The sequence below is a fragment of the Ovis aries genome, chromosome 23 (assembly GCF_016772045.2).
Source record: "Ovis aries strain OAR_USU_Benz2616 breed Rambouillet chromosome 23, ARS-UI_Ramb_v3.0, whole genome shotgun sequence".
Classification (NCBI taxonomy): domain Eukaryota; kingdom Metazoa; phylum Chordata; class Mammalia; order Artiodactyla; family Bovidae; genus Ovis; species Ovis aries.
This window is the reverse complement of record NC_056076.1, coordinates 21,131,090-21,150,743: the sequence shown is the minus strand read 5'-3', so window position 1 is coordinate 21,150,743 and position 19,654 is coordinate 21,131,090. Positions and strand designations below refer to the sequence as shown.

Below are 19,654 nucleotides of genomic sequence, written 5' to 3'. Positions count from 1 at the left end.
CCTTAATTATTCCTCTTCTCTGCTGCTAAAATTCTACTATATCAGAACTGGGCCTGCCTGCATATCCAGCCTAGCATTTTCTCAACACATTAGAGGCACTTAGGGTATACTAGGAGCCAGGTGAACAGAGGAGCCCAGAATGGATTCCTGAGTGTCATGCGGTTGGGCACCAAGATCAGGGTCCTTGGTTGGAACCCAGTCAAGCTCTCTCAGGATGCCCTTCCTGTCTTCTGAGTGGATTCAGAAGCCATGAAAGACCTGGGAAATGCCATAGGCTGTACACACAGGAGGGATATCTCCATTAAGTCACATCAAATTCTGTTCATCATCATTTTACAAAATTACATTGTTAAGACTGAAAGATTTGGGGGAAATTCCTTTGCTATGGTTTTTACCAAGTATTTGACAATGGCATTCTTTTATGTAAGATGTCAGCGCTAGGTTGCATGACAGTCTAATGGGATGACTTCATGTTTCATTGATCAAATAGATCTCAGGAGTGTTATGAGTAGATCATTGCCAATTTGAAACATGTCCCTAGTGCTGTTGTGCTTGAAAACCATGACCTGTCTGATATTTTTCTTTCTTATCAAAACATGACTAGTTTGGAAATGATAGCTTGGTAAAAAGTATTAAAAGCTAAGAGTATCAAGAGTTAAGAGTGGGGAAGAAAATAACCTTATGAAGCACCTGATATGCCAACCACTGTGTTAGGAACCTTATTCATGGCATGTGTGTTTACTGGTTCATTTCCTTAATAGGCGCAAACATGGGATTGGATTTTCTCACCTCCATGTTTCATTTGAAACAACTGAGGGCCAGGAGTTCAATCACACGTCCAGGCAGGCAGAGCTGGTAGGAGGTGGAGCAACGTTTGACCGTAGGTGTGACTGGTTCCCAAGTCCGTGCTCCTCTGCCATCCCAGGAGCTTCTGGAATATACATTTCAGGTTCTCCTGAGGATGTACATTGGTACCCGAGGGGACGTACGGTTGGTTCATGCAAGGACTTCCTCAGTTCCAGGCTAATTAACTATCTGTAGCTGGAGCAGCACCCTCTGCAGGGTGGCTCCATCCCCTGGCCCTGAGGCTACAGCTCATATTATAAACATGGTGTCCAGATGCCAGCTTCTTTGCAGTCATGCCTAGAGAGCCAAGGAGCCTGCTGCAAGCCCCCTAGAGCAGACCCTGGGGCTAACCCTCTCACTTTGTTCCCTTCTGAGCCATTACCTGACCATGGGTCCATCTGACAGGGGCAGCCTTGACCACATTTCTGCACCCTCAGGGCATGGGGTGCCAGGGAAACAAGTTATGGCAAGATGAGAAGGCGGCACTCACGACATGGGAAACTGCAAACACTGGGGAAGGAGGAGGTGGCCCAGAGGAGGTCGGGTAGCTGCATGTTTGACTGCTGGGTCCCAAACCCACTCCAGAATGGGGTTTCCATCTGAAATAGTCTTCATTTGTAGACTTCATTTGATAAATAGCCTTTATCCTCTGGAACATATCCAGGATGACTTTCCTGTTTATCTGGAAGAGTGTGAAGAAGACACCTCTCCTGGTCTCTGGTCAGGAGAGCCCCTGGGCCTGGCCTGGGCTGCAGAAGACAGGCCAGGATGGTGCTGTCCTGGCATTGCCGGGTCACTCTGCTGAGCCCCGGGTCCTGAGCACGTATGTGAACGCTGGTGGCCTGTGGTGAGTTACTGGGCGCTGGCTGGAAGCAGCGTGATGGTGGAGGCTTCGTGCACAGGAGGGAGGTGTCTGGGTGCATCTCCAGGAACACTTGTGCTGAGTGGCCCTCCTGGGTCTTTTCTTAGAAGCTTGCATTTGGCAGAGTCTGTGTGCCTGAGAGCTCATACCTCCCTCAAACAGGAGTTAAAATATAATTTCCTCCTGGTTAAGTATTGCCCTGGTGAAGTGTGAAAAGGGCAAATGAAGCCATTCTGTTTCTTTTTTGTTGTTGTTAAATTATAGGAAAATACCTGCTCACAGTATGGCCACTTAATTAAGATGGGTGTCAGGCTGTGTGGAGATGGTAGTGGTGTTGGTTGTGTGTGTTCAGAATCAGTTTTTCTTGCTGGAGGAGCTGGTTTCTTTGTTCTTGTCCATTACCCTGCTCTTTTCTGCCAAGACTAAAATTTAACTTACCCCTTGTTTATAATGATCACTCAGACTATATAGCTAGTTGGAGAAGAGGAGAAAGACCTTCAAAAGTACAAGGACAAAACAATTATCATGCTAGCAGAGTAAAGCCAGGTCTTTTTATTGCCTTCCAAAGCCAGTGAAGTGAGTAGGCACAGCAGGGGGCAGTGGAAACCGAAGCCCCTGGGTAGTGATTCCCGACCCTGCCATTGTGTGACTTGGGGCAAGTCACTCTACCTCTGATGAGAGTTTATAAAATTTATTTATAAAATGAGGACAATGTTACCCACTCCCATTTCCCTCCTTGTATCAGCAGCGACCCCAACAGAGTCTCAGGGCCTGAGGAGAGTGTAAAGAGCAGGTGTGCACAGTAGTTAGGGGCGTGAGCTTTGCAGTTAACCTCAGGGCTGTGTGACTACGGGAATGCTACTTTACCTCTCTGAACCTTGGTTTCCTTGTAAGTGGGGATATTATAATATATGCGATAATCATATTATGATTATAATACAACCATCATACTGCCTCCTTGGTTTGTTGTGAGGTAAAATTTGATGATGTACCTAAACCATTAAGCTGGTTCCCAGCATGTAAGACAGACCCAAAGCTAGTAGTTTTCAGTTCAGTTCAGTTCAGTTGCTCAGTCATGTCCGATTCTTTGTGACCCCATGAACTGCAGCACGCCAGGCCTACCTGTCCATCACCAACTCCCGGAGTTCACTCAGACTCACGTCCATCGAGTTGGTGATGCCATCCAGCCATCTCATCCTCTGTCGTCCCCTTCTCCTCCTGCCCCCAATCCCTCCCAGCATCAGTCTGTTCCAGTAAGTCAACTCTTCGCATGAGGTGGCCAAAGTACTGGAGTTTCAGCTTTAGCATCATTCCTTCCAAAGAAATCCCAGGGCTGATCTCCTTTAGAATGGGCTGGTTGGATCTCCTTGCAGTCCATGGGATTCTCAAGAGTCTTCTCCAACACCACACTTCTAAAGCATCAATTCTTTGGCGCTCAGCCTTCTTCACAGTCCAACTCTCACATCCATACATGACCACAGGAAAAACCATAGCCTTGACTAGACGGACCTTAGTTGGCAAAGTAATGTCTCTGCTTTTGAATATGCTATCTAGGTTGGTCATAACTTTTCTTCTTAGGAGTAAGTGTCTTTTAATCTCATGGCTGCAGTCACCATCTGCAGTGATTTTGGAGCCCCCCAAAATAAAGTCTGACACTGTTTCCCCTGTTTCCCCATCTATTTGCCATGAAGTGATGGGACCAGATGCCATGATCTTCGTTTTCTGAATGTTGAGCTTTAAGCCAACTTTTTCACTCTCATCTTTCACTTTCATCAAGAGGCTTTTTAGTTCCTCTTCACTTTCTGCCATAAGGGTGGTGTCATCTGCATATCTGAGGTTATTGATATTTCTCCCAGCAATCTTGATTCCAGCTTGTGCTTCTTCCAGTCCAGTGTTTCTCATGATGTACTCTGCATATAAGTTAAATAAGCAGGGTGACAATATACAGCCTTGACATAACCTTTTCCTATTTGGAACCAGTCTGTTGTTCCATGTCCAGTTCTAACTGTTGCTTCCTGACCTGCATACAGATTTCTCAAGAGGCAGGTCAGGTGCTCTGTATTCCCATCTCTTTCAGAATTTTCCACAGTTTCTTGTGATCCACACAGTCAAAGGCTTTGGCATAGTCAATAAAGCAGAAATAGATGTTTTTCTGAACTCTCTTCCTTTTTTGATGATCCAGTGGATGTTGGCAATTTGATCTCTGGTTCCTCTGCCTTTTCTAAAACCAGCTTGAACATCAGGGAGTTCACGGTTCACATATTGCTGAAGCCTGGCTTGGAGAATTTCGAGCATTACTTTACTAGCATGTGAGATGAGTGCAATTGTGTGGTAGTTTGAGCATTCTTTGGCATTGCCTTTCCTTGGGATTGGAATGAAACTGACCTTTTCCAGTCCTGTGGCCACTGCTGAGTTTTCCAAATTTGCTGGCATATTGAGTGCAGCACTTTCACAGCATCATCTTTCAGGATTTGAAATAGCTCAACTGGAATTCCATCACCTGTACTAGCTTTGTTCATAGTGATGCTTTCTAAGGCCCACTTGACTTCACATTCCAGGATGTCTGGCTCTAGATGAGTGATCACAATATCATGATTATCTGGGTCGTGAAGATCTTTTTTGTACAGTTCTTCTGTGTATTCTTGCCACCTCTTCTTAATATCTTCTGCTTCTGTTAGGTCCATACCATTTCTGTCCTTTATCGAGCCCATCTTTGCATGAAATGTTCCCTTGGTATCTCTGATTTTCTTGAAGAGATCTCTAGTCTTTCCCATTCTGTTCTTTTCCTCTATTTTTTTTGCATTGATCGCTGAGGAAGGCTTTCTTATCTCTTCTTGCTATTCTTTGGAACTCTGCATTCAGATCCTTATATCTTTCCTTTTCTCCTTTGCTTTTCACCTCTCTTCTTTTCACAGCTATCTGTAAGGCCTCCCCAGACAGCCATTTTGCTTTTTTGCATTTCTTTTCCATGGGGATGGTCTTGATCCCTGTCTCCTGTACAATGTCACGAACCGCATTCCATAGTTCATCAGGCACTCTATCTATCAGATCTAGGCCCTTAAATCTATTTCTCACTTCCACTGTATAATCATAAGGGATTTGATTTAGGTCATATCTGAATGGTCTAGCGGTTTTCCCTACTTTCTTCAATTTGAGTCTGAATTTGGTAATAAGGAGTTCATGATATGAGCCACAGTCAGCTCCTGGTCTTATTTTTGTTGACTGTATAAAGCTTCTCCATCTTTGGCTGCAAAGAATATAATCAATCTGATTTCGGTGTTGACCATCTGGTGATGTCCATGTGTAGAGTCTTCTCTTGTGTTGTTGGAAGAGGGTGTTTGCTATGACCAGTGCATTTTCTTGGCAAAACTCTATTAGTCTTTGCCCTGTTTCATTCCGCATTCCAAGGCCAAATTTGCCTGTTACTCCAGGTGTTTCTTGACTTCCTATTTTGCACTCCCACCCCCTATAATGAAAAGGACATCTTTTTTGGGTGTTACTTCTAAGAGGTCTTGTAGGTCCTCATAGAACTGTTCAACTTCAGCTTCTTCAGCGTTACTGGTTGGGGCATAGACTTGGATTACCGTGATATTGAATGGTTTGCCTTGGAAACGAACAGAAATCATTCTGTTGTTTTTGAGATTGCATCCAAGTACTGCATTTTGGACTCTTTTGTTGACCAGGATGGCTACTCCATTTCTTCTGAGGGATTCCTGCCCGCAGTAGTAGATATAATGGTCATCTGAGTTAAATTCACCCATTCCAGTCCATTTTAGTTCACTGATTCCTAGAATGTTGACGTTCACTCTTGCCATCTCTTGTTTGACCACTTCCAATTTGCCTTGATTCATGGACCTGACATTCCAGGTTCCTATGCAATATTGCTCTTTACAGCATCGGATCTTGCTTCTATCACCAGTCACATCCACAGCTGGGTATTGTTTTTGCTTTGGCTCCATCTCTTCATTCTTTCTGGAGTTATTTCTGCACTGATCTCCAGTAGCATATTGGGCACCTACCGACCTGGGGAGTTCCTCTTTCAGTATCCTACTGTTTTGCCTTTTCATACTGTTCATGGGGTTCTCAAGGCAAGAATACTGAAGTGGTTTGCCATTCCCTTCTCCAGTGGACCACATTCCGTCAAACATCTCCACCATGACCCGCCTGTCTTGGGTTGCCCCACGGGCATGGCTTAGTTTCATTGAGTTAGACAAGGCTGTGGTCCTAGTGTGATTAGATTGACTAGTTTTCTGTGAGTATGGTTTCATTGTGTCTGCCCTCTGATGCCCTCTTGCAACACGTACCATCTTACTTGGGTTTCTCTTACCTTGGGTGTGGGGTATCTCTTCACGGCTGCTCCAGCAAAGCGCAGCTGCTGCTCCTTACCTTGGACGAGGGGTATCTCCTCACCGCTGCCCTTCCTGACCTTCAATGTGGGATAGCTCCTCTAGGCCCTCTTGTGCCCGTGCAGCCACTGCCCCTTGGATGTCGGATAGTTACAGTCGTAATTTGAGATCATGCACTGATACGGGAGTCATTGGGTTTTAGGACGGGATGGGGTCTATGCAGAGCTCTCACGGGGAGAGCTCATTGTTTAGAAAACCAAGGCTGGAGCCTTGCCCGTGGGGCAGAGGTGGCCCAGATTCTGCCTCCCCCAGTCCCCCAGCCCTGGACCTTATTGCTTAGTCCCACCCTCCCTGCTTCTGAAAGCAAAGGCACACAGGGGGCTGTCACAGAGAAGCAGGGTTGGAGGTTAGCCTGAAGGTGAGAGGGTGGGATTTTGCCAAGGTAGCGAGGGCCGCAGGTCAGGGTGCGGTAGACCTGTGAGTGGTCCTGAGAAGCCCCGGGCTTCAGGGACGCTGGGGGGACCTGCATGGTTGTTGAGCATGTCCCCGGGTGCTCCTGACCTAGAGGAACCCTGGACACTCATCTGTGCTTCTCTGGACTCCCCTCAGGCCTTCGCTAGAGGGTCAGCGCTGAGCAGCGCTTCTTGCTCGGTTTTCTCATCCTATGCCCACAGCACTGTAGGGGTGGAAAGGTCAGATGAGATGAGACCCTGTGGAGTGGGGTTGGGGAGAGTGCAGTGTGATCCTCAGAAATGAAGGATGTGAGACCTAGGGGTGGGAAGGGCTGTGAGGAAGCCCATTCACAGGGGTAGGTGGGCCCCCACCGCATCCGGCAAGCCCCCATGCTTGGGGGATGCGGAGGAGTTTGGGGAGAGCTCTTGTTTGACTCTTAGAAACCCAGCTTCTCAGCCTGCAGCATGTGAGCCCCAAGGATCCATGTGTGTGTAGCAGGGGTCCAGGAACCCCTGAGATGTCTGCAGTTTGTTGGGTATGCAGGGTTTTGGGGTGGAGAAGGGTTTCATGGTCTTTCATCGGATACTCAAAGAGTTCCTTACTTTTCAAAATGTCAAGCTGGAAGGAATAAGAAGCCATTTTCCCTCCTTACTGTCTGATACAAAAGTTAACCTATGACATCTCTGTCGAAGTTTCCCTGGCATCTGGACCTGGTAGAAAGGGAAATCACTAAAATACATTTTAAACCTAAATCTAAAAACCTGCAGAACTCATCAAACCAAACCAAACCACAAACAAAAAACTTTAACAAAAGAGAGATTCCGCTTAAAGGTGTGGGTGGGACGCAGTGAAGGGTTTCCCCCCACTTTTCCTCTTAAGCCGGCAGTATAGGTATGTTGTTGTCTGAGGTTCTCTTGGCAAATCACTGAAGAGTTAAGGGTCTTGTGTCTTCTCAGTGCAAGGCTCGAACTGCAGACCATCAGCCCTGCTCTGGTTACGTGGATGAATTGGGAGGGTGGGTTCAGTGCTGAGCTGAGCAGGGCAGCCCAGAACCCTTGCACACCTGCTCTGGATCAGTGCTAGAGCAGAGCCTCCAATTACCCTGGGAGAAAGCCACTTAGAAGTGCTCGGACAAGACAAGTGAGCTTCTGTGCCGAGTAGACAGTGGAACTGGCCTGGCTCTAAGTCCCCCCGAATGCCAAATTGTGCGATGGGCCAAACATGGTGACCGTAGGAATAAGGGCGTCCAGGTGGGTGCTGGACTTTCTGGTGTGGGTTGGACTCAGAAGGAAACTGACCTGCAAAGAGGGAGCCCTCCCAGAACCCCTCCAGTGACAGAGCAGGGAGGCTGCGGTCAGTGTGGCCCACTGTGAGCAGGGAAGGGAGTGACCTAAAGGGTCTGAACCTGGTGGTCAAGGAAGGCAGGTGGCTGGGGGCCTGGGCCAATAAAGGAACCTGTAGATATGATGCTCCTTGAGGGAGGGAAACAGGAGAAGAAATGGACCCATGCCACTAGGTGGATGGTATCCAGATGGTGGACTACTTAGGGAAGTAGGGAGGTTACGGGGGGCAATTTGGGGAGGGGGAGAAGAGGTTTATACTTGTTAATCTGGGATTATGTCAAGCCTCCCTCAAGTTGCAGGGTGGCCAGGTGAGAAATATTGGCCTGGGACTCAGGTGAGAAACATCAAGGCCCAGAGAGATTGGGGGTGATCTTTTGGAGGGAGTTGAAAACCAAAAACTTCTCTAAAATTTGAAGTCTATTTAAAAAAATTAACATTTAATTATTTTTATTTTTGGGGGAGCAGCACCATGTGGCCTGTGGAATCTTAGTTCCCCAGCCGGAGATCAAACCCGTGCCCCATGCAGCGGAAGCACAGATTCTTAACCGCTGGACCACTGGGAAGTCCTCTGTTTTTAAAAAAGTTTTGGTAATTAAGCCATTTTAAGGGTGATCAATTGACTACAAGATGCTCTCAGGAACCCAGGCTTCTTTTATCTTTCTGCTGGGTCATCCTGATGATAAAGCTCTCATCTTTCATGCTTCATTGTAGTTACAATATGGCCGCTCTCCCACCGGCATCACATTAAGCCTGGAAGTCATATGTTGAATATAGTACAGTTTTCTGTGATGTAAACAAGAGATTCCAAATTATGGCAGTTTATGTATAAAGGTAAAAATTTCTTTCCTGTGTAAGAGTCCAACTATAGATAGTCTGTCTTGGGACTGGTAGAGGAGCCATTCATCCTCAAAATGAGAATTCCACCTCTGTGTCTAAAGTTGTTGCTTCACCTTTTCCCTTTTCATCCATATCCTAGCTTCCAGAAAGATGGAAATGGACAGAGGGAGTGCATGTCCATTCCTTGGGCACGTAGCTTTCCCTCGCATGGCACTGGCCAAAACTTAGGTTCATGATCATGAACTGTGGGCTTCAGTCAGTTCAGTTCAATTCAGTCACTTAGTCATGTCCGACTGTTTGTGACCCCATGGACTGCAAGCCAAGCCTCCCTGTCCATCACCAGCTCCTGGAACTTGCTCAAACTCATGTCCATAGAGTTGGTGATGCCATCAACCATCTCATCCTTTGTCGTCCGCTTTTCCTCCTGTCTTCAGTCTTTCCCAGCATCAGAGTCTTTTCCAGTGAGTCAGTTCTTCACATCAGGTGACCAAAGTATTAGAGCTTCAGCTTCAGCATCAGTCCTTCCAATGAATATTTGGGACTGACTTCCTCTAGGATTGATTGGTTGGATCTCCTTGCTGTCCAAGGGACTCTTAACAGTCTTCTCCAACACCGCAGTTCAAAAGCATCTTTGGCGCTCAGCTGTCTTTATGGTCCAGCTCTCACATCCACACATGACTACTGGAAAAACCATAGTTTTGACTAGACAGACCTTTGTTGGCAAAGTAATGTCTGTGGTTTTTAATATGCTGTCTAGGTTGTCATAGCTTTTCTTCCAAGGAGCAAGCATCTTTTAATTTCATGGCTGCCGTCACCCTCTGCAGTGATTTTGGAGCCCAAGAAAATAATCTCTCTCACTGTTTCCATTGTTTCCCCATCTTTTTGCCATGAAGTGATGGGACCAGATGCCATGATCTTCTTTTTTTGAATGTGGAGTTTTAAGCCAGCTTTTTCACTGTCCTCTTTCACTTTCATCAAGAGGCTCTTTAGTTCCTCTTCACTTTCTGCCATAAGGGTGGTATCATCTACATACCTGAGGTTATTGATATTTCTCCTGGCAATCTTGATTCCAGCTTGTGCTTCATCCAGCCTGGTATTTCACATGATGTACTCTGCACATAAGTTAAATAAGCAGAGTGACGGTATACAGCCTTGATGTACTCCTGTCTGTTGTTCCATGTCTAATTCTAACTGTTGCTTCCTGACCTGCATACAGATTTCTCAGGAGGCAGGTCAAGTGGTCTGGTATTCCCATCTCTTTCAGAATTTTCCACAGTTTATTGTGATCCGTATAGTCAAAGGCTTTGGCATAGTCAATAAAGCAGAAATAGATGTTTTTCTGGAATTCTCTCACTTTTTCAGTGAGCCAACGAATGTTGGCAATTTGATCTCTGGTTCCTCTACCTTTTCTAAATCCAGCTTGATCATCTGGAAGTTCACAGTTCACGTAATGTTGAAGCCTGGCTTGGAGAATTTTGAGCATTACTTTGCTAGCGTGTGAGATGAGTGCAATTGTGCGGTAGTTTGAGCATTCTTTGGCATTGCCTTTCTTTGGGATTGGAATGAAAACTGACCTTTTCCAGTCCTGTGGCCACTGCTGAGTTTTCCAAATTTTCTGGCAAATTAGATATGTTACCAAAGCATAATATTACCCTATATTGCAGACAAGGAAGCTGAGCCTCATAGAGGCTAAATAGCTTGTCCAGGATCATGCAGCTGGCTTCAGAGTTTATTCTTTTCACCTCTACTATCTCCTAGGGGAGACCAGAATGTATCCAGAGATGAATGCAGTGACAACCAGCTCTCTTGGACTTTGAGCTTCTGAGGAAATTAATCTTCCCTAGTACTACTCTTTAACTCACTGATGAGTGCATTAAATCTTTCTTCATCCTCCAAACTGAGCACTGGCTGAGTCTCAGAGGTTCAGAAGTTTACTAAGAAGCTTATCCTGGGGCAACTGCTGGGGGCCCTTGTCTCTGCTTCTGCTGCATTGTCCAATGTGTGTTTTCTACTCTTGACTGAAATCATAGCTTAGTTCAGTGGAGAAATATCTGGCAGCATTGATTCTGCTGTTGACTACAAGAAAAAAGTCTTCAAGCCTTTGGCTCCATGCAACTCCATTCTCTTGAGTGCAAGAGAATAATGTAAGCACTTGTTCTTACATTGCCAAGACTTTATACATTTTCTTACAAAAATATTTCCTTGAGAGACAGGGATAGGACTGAAACACATGGGTTTCTGCGAGACTTATTTGGTTAAGCCAGATCTTCCCTAGGCCATAGACATTATTGCAGAGGCTCATGTATTGTGAGAAAGCAGGAAGTTTGCGGGAAGTTCCTTCAGCGGTAGTGCCATCTCGACCCTGGCACGTGTACTTTGGCTGAAGTCTCCTCCGACTGAATGTCTGTTTTAGTTCTCTCATCACTTGGGTGGCACTGGCCTTGGGTGTGGGCGGCTGATTGGTGTGGCTGCTCCCTGAGGCCTGTGATGTTTCTCTGGCAGTGGCTGTGCTGATAGGAATGGAATCTGAATCTCCCTGGGGAGCTTTAGGTCAAGTTAAACTGCCTTTGCCTCTTGGTCACCAGATTCTGGTAACTGATGCACTCCCATTTCACTCTGCTGCAAACAGGCAAACTTGGAAGGAGAGGCAGCTATGATACTGATCCAATAAGCCTGTATCAGGGAGAAAAAGACCACTAACGTACTTATGATGAACAGGCATTGACAGACTCTCAGTGAGTTTAAGTTTTGGAACATGGAAACTCTATGAGGGCAGATACCAGAGTTTGTATTAATTAGGGTTTTCCAGAGAAATAGAACCAGTAAGATATGCCTATCCATCTAGTCTAATATAGCTAGTCTGTCGGGAGAGATTTATTTCAAGTAATTGGCTCACACCATTTTGGAGACGGGCAAGTTGAAATTTTTAGAGTGGGCCAGCAGGCTGGAAATTCAGGTAAGAGTTGAGGTTGCTGTCTTGAGTCCAGAATATGCATGGCAGGCTCATGGGCAGGATTTATATGTTGCTTTCTTGAGACAGATGGTCCTTTGTGGATCTGAGACAGAGGCCAGCACACGCTAGTCACCAGTGAACATGTGTGGAGTGAGGGAAAGGATGAGGGCACGCCCAGCTGGGAGGCAGCATCAGGGAGGTGGTAGGCATACAGACTCTGGGGTCAGGCTGCCTGGGTTGGGTTTGAGCTCTGTCACTTTTTATGTGACTTCAGCTATGTTGCATAACTCTTCTGGGCCACAATTTCCTGACTTTCAAAATGGCAATCATATTACCTACTTCATAGGAGTTTTCTGAAGACTAAATCTGTATAAAGTAGTTGGAACCTCATCTGGCACATGATAAGCATTCCAAAAATGTTAACAACTATTATGATTATTATTTGCTGAACCCAGACTGACATAGTATCCCACTGGGGAGAGGGGAAAGCATACCCATGATTATTTAATTTTCCTCTGAAAATTTCAGCTGCAAAATAGAAGACATATTTACTAGAACAGTGGGGATAAACTGATTATTTTTAAATGGATGAAGTGATTATTTCTCTAAAAGAAGTTAAATGAATCAGCGAAAAGATTTTTAGAGTCAATAATAGCAGCAAGATGGCATATGTTAAAGAAATGCATAACAATCAGCATTACCCAATTACAAAATACAGTGGTGGGAGGAGGGAAGCTACCAAATTTAAGAGACCTTTTGATGGATGTTGTCTATACATTGATATTTGATGTAGATAAATAAAACATGGACATCATGTAATTCTTGAATTCTTAGGATTAAACTTTATTTGGTCCTGTTTTATTATATTTACATATTTTATGTTTTGGTTTGTCAATTTTTTTTAAAAAGATATTTCCATCTTAATTTTTTGTGTCCTTTTCTGTTAGATTTTAGTATTGAGGTTAAACCAGTTCCTTAAAAAACCTGGGACACTTTTTATCCTTAGTAAATGCTGGAGAAGGTTATCGAGTGAGGTACTTGTACAGCAAATGGCAGGATGATGTGAATGATGGTGGATCAGGCACTCTGCTGTCAGCCCAGGTCTGTTTCCATCAGTCACGTGACTTTATGCAGGTTACTTTATTACTACAAGCTTTGCTTCTCTGTCTGTACAATGGGCACAGCAGTGGTACCCACTCCAAAGGTGGGAGAAAGTTGGGGTGGGGGGAGATGAAGGACAACGGTTGTGGACCTGGGTGCACTCACCACCCCATGGGCTCTGCCTTGGCAGCCCCTCTCCTTTGCCATGGACTCCTGGGATCTGGCCCTCATCCCCCGTTGAGGGGTTTCCATAGCCCCTTGGAATTTAGTCTCAAATTCCACTCAGATTTCTTCCATCATTGGATTCTGTGCAAAGGGACAGACAGGCAAGGAGGTGGCAATATCGAGACAGAGGATTTATAAGAAATAAAGACAACTTAAAAATATATAGGCCTTTTTTGTTCTATGCTCTCTGAAATTCCCTTCGGGTTTAACTTTACCAATCTAATTGCCTGTTTTCTCAACGTACGAGCACAGAAAAGATGGCACGTCCAGAATGGTGGGCTAGTGGCTTCCTCAGAAAGACTGTTCTAGTTCTCATACAGGTGCCTGGGTCCCTTGTGACCATGGGTCTGGAGAATTCTGTGGGGAAACTAAAACACCTCCTCCAAATGAAGCTTTGCAGTTGTCTGAAGATAAAAGTAGGGGCTCTCAATGGGCCCTTCTGAGCTTCTCCAGAACTCCCGAGGAATTCTGAACTATTTTCTCCTGCCATCCTGTGCTTCCTCCTCTCTGGGCTTCTCAAGTGTGTATTTTGTCTATCGTTTATTTATTTTTGACTTATAAGTGCTGGTAACATGAGTTACAAAAAATCTTCCAGGTTAGAGAACTTTGGGTTTGCTGTTTCCAGTAGTTAGGGTCTGGCCTTTTTCAGGGGTTCACTGGTTGCTGCTCTCAGCTCTGCCCCATCTCAGCCTTGGGGAGACTGCATGCCTGATGACTGCTGTTCCCACCCCACCTTTCCTGGTAGTTCACGCAAAAGGCTGTTCAGCAACTCAGTTCAATGCACTTAATGGGATCTTTCTTCCTAGTATGACCATAGGCATGGAAGGAGTGTCATCACTAGGAATGCCTAGAGAAATTTACATGAGATGGGAAAGGAATATGTTCCAGATGAAGGGTCAGGATAAACCCCCAGAAGAACAATTAAATGAAATGGAAATAGGCAGTGTACAAGAGAAAAGAGTTCAGTGTAATTGTTGTAAAAGTGATCCAAGAACTCAGGGAACCAATGGACACACAGAGCTAGAAGTTACAAGTTTTTAACAAAGAGTTAGAAAATATAAAGGACAACCAAGTAGAGTTGAAGAATACAATAATTTTAGTAAAAAATACGCTGCTGCTGCTGCTGCTAAGTCACCCCAGTCATGTCTGACTCTGTGCGACCCCACAGACGGCAGTCCACCAGGCTCCCCCGTCCCTGGGATTCTCCAGGCAAGAGTACTGGAGTGGGTTGCCATTTCCTTCTCCAATGCATGAAAGTGATAAGTGAAAGTGACATCACTCAGTTGTGTCCGACTCTTAGCGACCCCATGGACTGCAGCCCACCAGGCTCCTCCGTCCATGGGATTTTCCAGGCAAGAGTACTGGAGTGGGGTGCCACTGCCTTTCTAGAAGGAATAAAAAGCAGAATAAGTGAAGCAGAAGAATGAATCAGTGAGCTGGAAGATAGAATGGTGGAAATCACTGCTGGAGAACAGAATAATGAATAAAAAGAAATGAGGACAGTCTCAGAGACCTCTGGGACAACATCAGATGCACCAACATTCACAGTATAGGGGTCTCAGAAGGAGAAGAGAAAGGACCTGAGAAAATAGTTGAAGAGATAATAGCTGAAAACTTCCTGACATGAGAAGGGAAACAGTCACCCAAGTCCAGAAAGCACAGAGAGTCCCAGGCAGGATAAACCCAAGGAGGAAGATGCTGAGACACAGAGTAATCAAGTGGACAACAGTTAAAGGCAAGGAAAACTATTAAAAGCAACAAGTAACATCCATGGCAATCCCCATAAGGTTATCAGCTGACTTTTCAGCAGAAACTCTGCAAGCAAGAAGGGAGCGGCACGATGAGAGGGAAAAACCTAAGCAAGAATACTCTACCTAGTAAGGCTCTCTTCAGATTTGATGGAGAAACCAAAAGCTTTACTGACAAGCAAAAGCTCAAAGAACTCAACACCACCAAACCAGCTTTAAAACAAATGCAAATTGAGATAGTAGCATTGAAACATATACATTATCATATATAAAATAGATAGCCAATGGGAATTTGGTGTACCAGGCATGGAGCTCGAATCTGATGCTTTGTGATAACCTGGAGCAGTGGAATGGGGTGGGAGGTGGGAGGAGGTTCAAGAGAGTGGGGACATAAGTATGCATCTGTGCGTGCTAAGTCACTTCAGTTGTGTCTGACTCTTTGTAACGCTATGGACCATAGCTTGCCAGGTTCTTCTGTCCTCTTCCTGACCCAAGGATCGAACCCACATCTCCTGTGGCTCCTGCGTTGCAGGCAGGTTCTTTACCACTGAGCCACCTGGGAAGCCTGGGCATATGTATACTTGTGGCTGATTCATGTTGATGTATAGCAGAAACCAACACAATACTGTGAAATAATTTTCCTCCAATTAAAAATAAATCATAAAAACAAATGCTACAGGAAGTTCTCCAGGTGGAAAAGAAAAGGCTATAACTAGAAACAAGAAAATTACAAAGTGGGAAAGCTCACTTGTAAAGGACTGTCAAGAGAGAAAAAGATTTTTTGTGCATGAAGAAGGTAAGTTTCGAAGAAGTCTGTGTTTATAGGAATCTCAAACTTGTCTTTGAAGATAGGTCGAGTGTTGTGTATTTGTAAACTCAAGACTGGTAACTTGCACATAGCAAAAGCTAAAAGGAAGGACTTGTGGGCATTTGAAGGGACTGTGAGTGAGGACTCTGTGCCTACGAGGAGCTGCCGGATAGAGGCTGCTCCATGTTTTTGTAGGACCATATGAGTGATTTTCTTTTCTCCTTTAAAAGAATAAAAAAAAATTTTTTTTTTGAAACCATGCTTTCCCCTCTTATCTGGTCTCAAGAGTAAAACATATGATCTGGTACTGTAATTCCTGTGACTTCATATATATAGTATCATGTGCTCTGGTGAGATTTATGTGCCCTTGTCTTCCAGCACAACCACAAAACCAGGAAGCAGGAAAGCGCTGTGAGACTCTGTTATACACGGAGCCCTGAGGGGGAGGGCTGAGCGTGGCCTGCAGAATGATGGGGAGGGAACTCAGCTACTGAGACACCGAACTGATTACCCGCTCCTGGGATGGTTCCTGGCTCTGTTTAACCTGGCTTCCCTCTTTTTTCCCAAAGCTCAAAGCCTTTTCTACACCAGGAAGACAGAACTCATATGCTCCCCATATATCTTCTCTTATGTGCTCTGGGCTTTAGTTTTCCTCTATAAGAGTGGGCTGAGCCTTTGTGGAAGGAGAACAGGGGGTGGGGGCATCCTATATCTTCCTCTGTAAGAAATGAAGTGAAAAGGAAGCAAAGGTGTGGCAAGGTGCGGTGTAAATTGACATCCTAATGACAGATAGCTTACACACTGTCTTTACTGGACCCTGTCTTCCTGTTGGAACAGTAGAGAAAAAAAATGTGTCTTGAATTGTCACACAGCCAATCAGTTCTTTCTGATTGCCCCACTAAGTGTGTCCTTCCCCTATATCCGAAAACATGTAAAAGTAGCCATGGGAATGATCAAGCAGATTTGTGCTGTTACATTCCAGGGATTTCACTTGATGGGCACAGATTTTAAAAACTTCCCAACATGGTCAGGCATGAGTACACGTGACTCTGTGGAGCAGACCAGGTTTGGCAATGAAATGCCTGTGCCAGTCTAACAGAGTCAAACTTCATTGTTTTGTTTTCCGTAAAGTCCTGTGACATCACAGTATTTCAGGATAGATAGTTATTCACTGTGGGTTTCTGCTTATCTGGGGCCCCTCCAGGTAGGCATGTCTGAACCATCAGGTTGATTGACAGCAGGTAGGGTCACCTTGCCAACCCCTCTGATGCCAATAAATGTTCTGTCTCCTGTCTCCATTAGGCGGGGCAAGAAGCACAGCATCATCCTAAGGACACAGCTGTCTGTGAGGGTCCATGCCTGCATTGGTGAGTGACATCTGTAGAAGGGGGTGCTTGCCATCTGGCCTCGGCGATTACACTTGTGATAACTGATGCCACTTCTGGGAATAAAATGCAGTATTCACTCTTAAGCTCTCTATGCTTGGGTTAGCCCCTAGCACAGATGGTTAGAGTTTTTAGGGAAGCAGTTACTGACAGTTGTTTTTGAAAGCTACCTCTTTCATTCTGGCTTTCTTTGCTGTTTGGCTGGTGAGTAGAGCTGGAGGTAAGATGGATTGTTGATGAGATTCTTTCTGTCAGTGTGGGGAGAGATGAGGTTCTTCGTGGGGCTGTGCCAGGGTGAACCTCCAACCAGCTGAAGTGACCTTCCTGTGCCTCCTGGTGACTCTCTGCAATCCCCTGGCTTGTGGCCTCAGGCGATTGAAATGGAAATCTCAGGTCAGTATAGGATGGGCCACATGTGGATGCATAGCAGTTGATGTTGAGCAGATTATTTGTGGTTCAGGTGGCCTGCCTGTGGTCACATAAGAAACCTCACCAGCGCCTATTCCTGTAGCTATTGATTTTCCCGGACCCGCTGGTTTCTCCACTGTACACGTGGGCTGAATGGCAATGAGAGCGGTAATTTATGTTAAGCAGACAGACTCCATGGGGAGGTTTCCTCCTGGCACTGGGCCAAGTTGAGGCAAGTACGTAGCCTAAAAAGAAAAAGAGAGGACCTAAATTTCGCCTTATGCATAGAAGTTTTCCACATCTGAGTCAGTTTGCATTTATTTAATGTGTCATGGTCTTAATTCAGGCCTCTAATTAGGAGAGCATCCGTCATTCTTCGAGGCCCAGTCTATACCTGGAGTGTGGCGTGCATGGGGGCAGTGGAAGGAACCGTTTCCAGTCCCTCCTCCTCCTCCCTGCTTTCCTGTTGGAGACCCAGGGATGGGGTGAGGGAGCAGCTGGCGTGGAGGGGAATCTGGGTAATTCTGTTTCATTTGGGGTTAAGTGGGTGAGGCTGTGAGTGTCTTGAGGAACAACCTTTGTCTGACCCTGTGGTTGATGAGTAATTGTGCAGCTGACACAGAAACCTCAGGAGCTGGAGGGTCAGTGTGTTGGGAGGGTTCGTGATCTTGTTGAAAACGAAGTGAGAGAAATCTGTGGGATCTTCAGCACTGACCCTGCTTTTCAACTGCAGGTAGCACTGAGTGGCCTTAAAATATGCGCGGGCACTTGATTGTATTTAATCATTTACTTCCTTGATTACCTGCTTTATAGTTTTTCCAGTTATTTTCTGTGTGTAAATCATGTCTACCTGTAGAAAAGTCTTGTGATCTATGACTTTGGATAAACTCCCTTCTGACCTTTGTCCTGAATCTAGAACAAAGCCAGATGCATACAGTGTGCTGAATACAACAAATACTGAATACTGGCTGAAATATAGCAGATATCCAGTCAAATTTGGGACATGAATATGAATGTATTTCCCAGGAAGAGTAAGGCACCCGAAAAGAGATTTACATTAAAACAGGCTAGATCAAAGTCCTAATGGGCTAACTTGTTTTAAGAAAATTCACTTATTTGCAGTATACTCTTAAAATGTTTTAAATACAGGATTTTTCTAGCTAGCTGGCTTTCATGTTACTGACTCACTGCATTAACTGATGTATTGTTCCATAGTCCTGGGTGATACATGTAAACACACATCTCATCCCCGTGGCAACTGAACCCCAGCAGCCAGTCCAGCCAGGCCTGCTGTCTCCCCAGACACCCAGGTCTTCCTGCTCAAAGGGTAGAACTGGGTGCTGACAGGATCAGTGTGTTTGTTCCCAAACCTGCTTATGCCAGTTGTACTTGCTATTAGAATTATATAATTAAATGGGACGTGAACACTTTATAAACTGATTAAGTATGAGTATACGAAGTCACTGCTTTGAGTACGTTGAAAACTATTCAAAATTCCTTACTATAAAAGCATTTCTTGTCAATGTGAGTGGGTTGTGATAACCATAACAGGTGTAGTGTTATAAAAATCCAGAAGGATTCTGGTCTTTGTAAGTATCTTCAGTACTTGCTCTACTTCAAAGACACTGAGATTGGGCATCAGAGACTGTATTATGTGAGTGGCTCATGAAAGAAAGTCCATGGGGAGTCCCACTAGACCTTTACTCAAAGAAAGGTCATGGCCCTAAATGATGGGCAGGTGCATCTCCTGAGCAGTGTGCCTGCAACCAGCTGTGTCTCATCCCAGAGAAATTGACAGTCAGTCACCATGGCTGCAAGTTAAGAGTCTTAAGGTTCGTATGTGTCATTTTTAAAAGACTTTCTGCTTTAATGGCTTTTCACCATTAATTACCTCAGGCCTGAGTATATTAAATGAGAAGATTTGACCATGTGAATTACCGTCAATACCCAAGAAGGCAAAGTTTCTTCTTTGTGTTAAAAAACCCTCTTTGTCCTTCCGTTTCCTGTTATTGACCAGATCTGAAATAGATTTAATAGCGCAATACTAAGTATTATCCTTTGGTTTATGTCTATACAAAGGAATGAACGCATCCTGTGTGTGGTGTACCACCTGCCACTGTGACATAGTTTTCCCCTTTCCAAATGGAAATATTAGGTGAGATTTCTTTGGGATTAAAGAAAGACAACCAAACCTGGAACAATCTTAAGTTGAAATGGCAAAGGGAAACATGACAGAGGGGAAGAAACCCTTTTCACATCAGTTAGTTGAATCCCTGTTCTTTTTCAAGATCACTTCCCCTCTTCCCCATCTAAGAACTGGTTGATGATTACAGGCATGG

General features: G+C 45.0%; 1 protein-coding gene across 9 annotated transcripts in view; it reads left to right on the top strand.

Annotated features, from left to right (window-relative positions):
- FHOD3 (formin homology 2 domain containing 3) overlaps positions 1-19,654 on the top strand; it is a 528,593-nt gene that overhangs the window by 63,201 nt on the left and 445,738 nt on the right. For all 9 annotated transcript variants that reach the window (XM_042239380.2, XM_027960707.3, XM_042239379.2 and 6 more), the window contains exon 3: positions 16,825-16,889. In XM_042239380.2, the coding sequence (XP_042095314.1) occupies positions 16,825-16,889 (65 nt within the window). The remainder of the gene's footprint in view (positions 1-16,824; positions 16,890-19,654) is intronic.